Here is a 4,536-nt window from a genome sequence, read left to right as displayed (position 1 = left end):
CTACGCATGACCTGAAATCTACGTGCCTGCTATGGTACTGCGCAGATTGTGTGGACGCACGTAAGACCCGTCGTACAAACTGCGCAGGATCTCAACGCAGCATCTCTACGAATCTCTTTGGGAAACGCGGCCATTGCCATGTGTAAACCAAGAAGGATAGCATATGAAGGACAGCAGCAACATGCAGCTGCCTCTGGCAAGATCTTGAGATGAATGAGAAGCACTTCCTGCTTGTGAAGCTATCAAAATAAAATACATGTGTGCAATTACACTGAACAACCACCAGAGGGTGTGAAACGTAATACAAACAAATACAATACAAATCTGGTTACATAACAACTATATTTGCCTCTGAGATGTGGTGGAGTAGAAGTATAAGGTATTGAAAATTGGAAATACTCCAGCAAAGTAAAAAATATCTCAAATTGTACTTAAGTACAGTACTTGAGTACATAGCTACTTTCCACCACTGCCAAGGTAGGACACGGCCACACAGCGCTGAAGCCGGGCGCATGCTATACTTAATTTATATCGCAGACAAAAGAGTCACGAACGGAGTGAAAATGGTACATCAAAAGTGTCATTTGGAGCATCAATACAAGGCATAGTGTGAGAGGGACAGTGTGCATCCTGATAATTGCTTCCCTGTTTCTCTTGATACAGGGACATCTCCATCATTATACTGATGTTTGATATCTTCGTCTTAGCTTTTATAATGCACCATCGGTAAGATGTAATGTGTGATCCCACACCATTGCCTCAATGCCCAATTATGGAGGAATGTAGTGCCACAAACATTCATTTTCTGGACTTGTATGAACATAAATATATGGACAATATCGATTTATACAGTCTAGGCTATCTACCGCAAGCCTTTGAGCCACAATACATTAGTGCATTCATTCTGCTGCATAACACATCATTTGACACAACAGTACAGAACATAGTGCATCATAAAGGCGTCAGGCAGGAACAAAACAACACGTTTTTTGGCTATTCAATAGGCTCATTAATGAGAAGCTTTTCCACACGTGATAACAAACCAAGTATACTCTCATACTTAGATAGATAGTGAGTCTTCGTAAAGCAATCATGTGCGTTTAGTAGCATCATCAGTAGTTAGTACTGGTATTCCTCTCTCTCTCTCTCTCTCTCTCTCTCTCTCTCTCTCTCTCTCTCTCTCTCTCTCTCTCTCTCTATCTTTAGTAGAACAGGTGTGTAACATATGCAAGAACAGTGTCTCTCTTTATGACAGAAGTTCCCCCTCAGGGATTAATAAAGTTTTATCTGCTCCCTCACTCATTCTCTCTCTCGCTCTCTAACTCCTCTGCAAATATAAAATCCCTACTTCTCCGAGCTCTCTTTCATTTCCTGTATGTATCTCCTCCGTTGTGTCTCTAGACAGTGTTCCTACTATAATGTGTGTGTCTCTCTCTCTCCCCCTCTCTCTCTCTCTCTTTGGAGTTGGAGTTGACAATTGCAACATGCTAATAATGGCTATGCTATTACAGAACCTTCAAATATATATGTACTTATACATGCATGATAAATGTATGGCAGGGGATCTTCTCGGGGTATTGTACACATTAGGGCATTCACCAAAAAGTCGACTTCGACTTGAGTCGACTTAATTAACACAAGTCGACTCCCACCTGGTGAAGTCGAAATTTTTTTTTTTTTCCTTTAAGTTTTTTTTTTTTTTTTTTCATGTGTGTGTGGGCGGTGGGTGCGGACTGCAAACCCGGTCTCTGATTGGTTTACCCTGATAGTGTATCCTACATTTAACCAATAATCACTTCATGTTTAAAATCAAGGGGCGGTACTTAGCGCGGTGGAGGGAAAATGAACAGAAGCCGACAACAACAATGCAGACATGGCGGATTCAGAGGATTCAGCTACGCAGAAAAACAAACACAGTCACAGATCATCTGTGTGGAAGTACTTCACTCTAGATGATGAAGAACGTACAGTGACCTGTACACTATGCAAGAAGTGCTACAAGTACAACAAGAATACGAGCGTTATGCTCGGCCATCTGAAAACGCATCCAGTTAACCTGAATAATGACGGGAGTGGTGGGAGTGCGAGTGGTCCAGTGCAGAAGGTCATGAGCAACTACACAAAAAAGCATCTAACAAATCAGAAAAAACAGCACATCACGGGTTTGCTCGTTAATTTCATCGTCAAAGACGTGCGACCTTTGGCTGCAGTGCAAGGGGAAGGCTTCAAAGCAATACTGAAATATTTTGAACCGGACTACACAGTCCCGAGCCACACAACACTGTGGAATAATATCAACCGGCAGTGTGACGCCCTAAAAAAGAGCATCAAGGAGGATATGAAAGGCAGGAGCGTGTCGCTAACAACTGACTTATGGACATCCCCAACCATGGAGCCTTACATCACAATTACTGCTCATTATATTACAGACGGGTGGAACATGAAAGCCAGAGTCCTGACTACCTCTCTCATGACGGAGCGACACACAGCTGTCAACATCTCAGCTCGCCTGGATGCAACAATAAAAGAGTGGGGCCTACAGGCGTTTTGTACGGTGCACGATAATGCCTCAAACATGAACCTGGCCTTGGAAATGTGCGAGATGTCCCCACAAGACCTAGGATGCACCGGGCACACTCTTCAGTTGGCAATAAAAGCTGGATTAGTCCTACCTGAAATCACCAAGACCGTCAATGCAGCCAGACGCATTGTAAGTCATTTTCGCCACTCATGCGTGGCAAGTGGTGCTCTGAAGAAAAAACAGTCTGACCTGAACGTGACCAAAAAAAAAAACCTCCAAAATGACTGTGCGGTTCGGTGGAATTCCACTTTCATGATGCTGGAGCGCTTGCACGAGCAAAGAATCCCTGTGCAGGCTGTTCTGGCAGATGAAACAGTCACAAAGCCAAGTGTTCTGAAGACCCTCACCATGCGAGCGTCACATTGGGAGCTCATAGAGCAACTTATTCCTGTGTTAGGTCCCCTGGCAAAGGCTACCAAAGTGATGTGTGGCGAGTTGCACGTTGGCCTGTCTTTCATCTATCCCGTGATTTTAAACGTCATCAACACCACCCTCGGTGTCCAGGAGTCGGACTTGGGTGCGATCCGCTCCTTCAAAACCACTGTGAAAAAACAGCTGCAAACGCGCTTCAAACTAGAGTCTGAAGGCCTGGCAGAGTCTATTCCCATCATCGCCTGTCTGCTAGACCCCCGCTTCAAACATCTGCTGTTCCTCCCATCCAGCACGAGAGATGATGCCCACGACCACCTGCACAAGCTGCTGCGAGAGGAGACAGAAACACCCCAGCCTCCCCAGGCGCCTGCCACAGCTGCTACAGGTAACGTTAGGCCTACAGTCCAGTCTATTAATCATTTTGTCAAGTGAAATTACTTATTTTGTCACAATAGCCTACGTCACTAGATACAGCTGCTTTCGTAGCTATCCAGGTTATTGTTAATTTATTATACAAAAAAATCATTAGTTTTCATTTTTATATTTATTTCGTAAAACTATAATTACCTTGGTGGCTATTGAAATGTAGGTCTGATCTTTTATACAATTTGGCTGTAATTATTACCTAATTATTCTTGCGTATATGTGGTTGTTTGTGAAGAAACTGATCAGCGTTATTAATTGCCGTTGCAGCTGAAAATGATGATGGCGAAGATGATGATGACGATGATGACATCCAAGCTGAGGACGTTGGTGCTGCGCCGGGCCCGGTGATGAAGAAATCCAGACTGGAAAGTGACTTTGAGGAACTTTTTGGACCACACTATGAAAGCGGGAAGAAAGAGGGTCGCTCCACTCCAGCCGAGGAGCTGCGGGATTATTTCGCAACACCTCACATTCCCACCATGGAGAACCCACTTAAATGGTGGGCCCGGAACCAGGGCCAGTTCCCTAGATTAGCCAAACTGGCTCATCGATACTTGGCTGTGCCAGCTACCAGCACCCCCAGCGAGAGAGTGTTCTCTCTGGCCGGGAATACCATCACCCGACAGCGGGCAAGCCTTCATCCTGAACATGTTGATACCCTCATCTTCCTCCATGAAAACCAGGAGCGCAAGGCCAAGACTGTGAAAGAGGATGACAGCGACGAAGAATAGGATTACTGGTGCTATTGACAGTGGACTTTAATACCATTGGAATATTATTTAACGTTTTATTGGGATTACTTGATTCTCGTTTTATTTCTAAAGGATATCTGGGTGAGTTTTGAATTATATTATTTATTTGTATAAGTTGAAGTTGTCTTCTGAGAGTTGACCATGGGCAGCGCATTTTGAAAAAGCTTTAATGTTTGGTTTGACTACATTTCGTTTATTATTTTATTATAACTCAAGCTGACTTGTTTTGGGGTGTGCAATTAAACCCTTCAATTTGGTTTATCAATGTCTGAAAGATGCGCTAACTGGTGTTATTGTAAAGCCAAGCTGACGTTTATTTTGGGGTTTTAAACCTTGGATTTTCGATTACATTTCACAATGGAAAGTATCTCTAACTGGCTTATTCTTATTCTATTCATTAGCCTA

General features: G+C 43.6%; 1 protein-coding gene across 1 annotated transcript; it reads left to right on the top strand.

The window, feature by feature from the left end:
* Positions 1-1,873: 1,873 nt before the first annotated feature.
* Positions 1,874-4,110, top strand: LOC308079651 (E3 SUMO-protein ligase ZBED1-like; the record flags this gene model as incomplete). The annotated part of the gene is made up of 2 exons (XM_080421202.1): positions 1,874-3,338; positions 3,647-4,110. 2 exons carry the CDS (start codon positions 1,874-1,876, stop codon positions 4,108-4,110), a joined length of 1,929 nt encoding a protein of 642 aa, XP_080277328.1.
* Positions 4,111-4,536: the final 426 nt, after the last annotated feature.

Source organism: Gymnoscopelus braueri (genome assembly GCF_963280865.1).
Source record: "Gymnoscopelus braueri genome assembly, chromosome: 23".
Lineage (NCBI taxonomy): Eukaryota > Metazoa > Chordata > Actinopteri > Myctophiformes > Myctophidae > Gymnoscopelus > Gymnoscopelus braueri.
The sequence above is the reverse complement of the archived record's forward strand: the minus strand, read 5'-3'. Positions and strand labels throughout refer to the sequence as shown.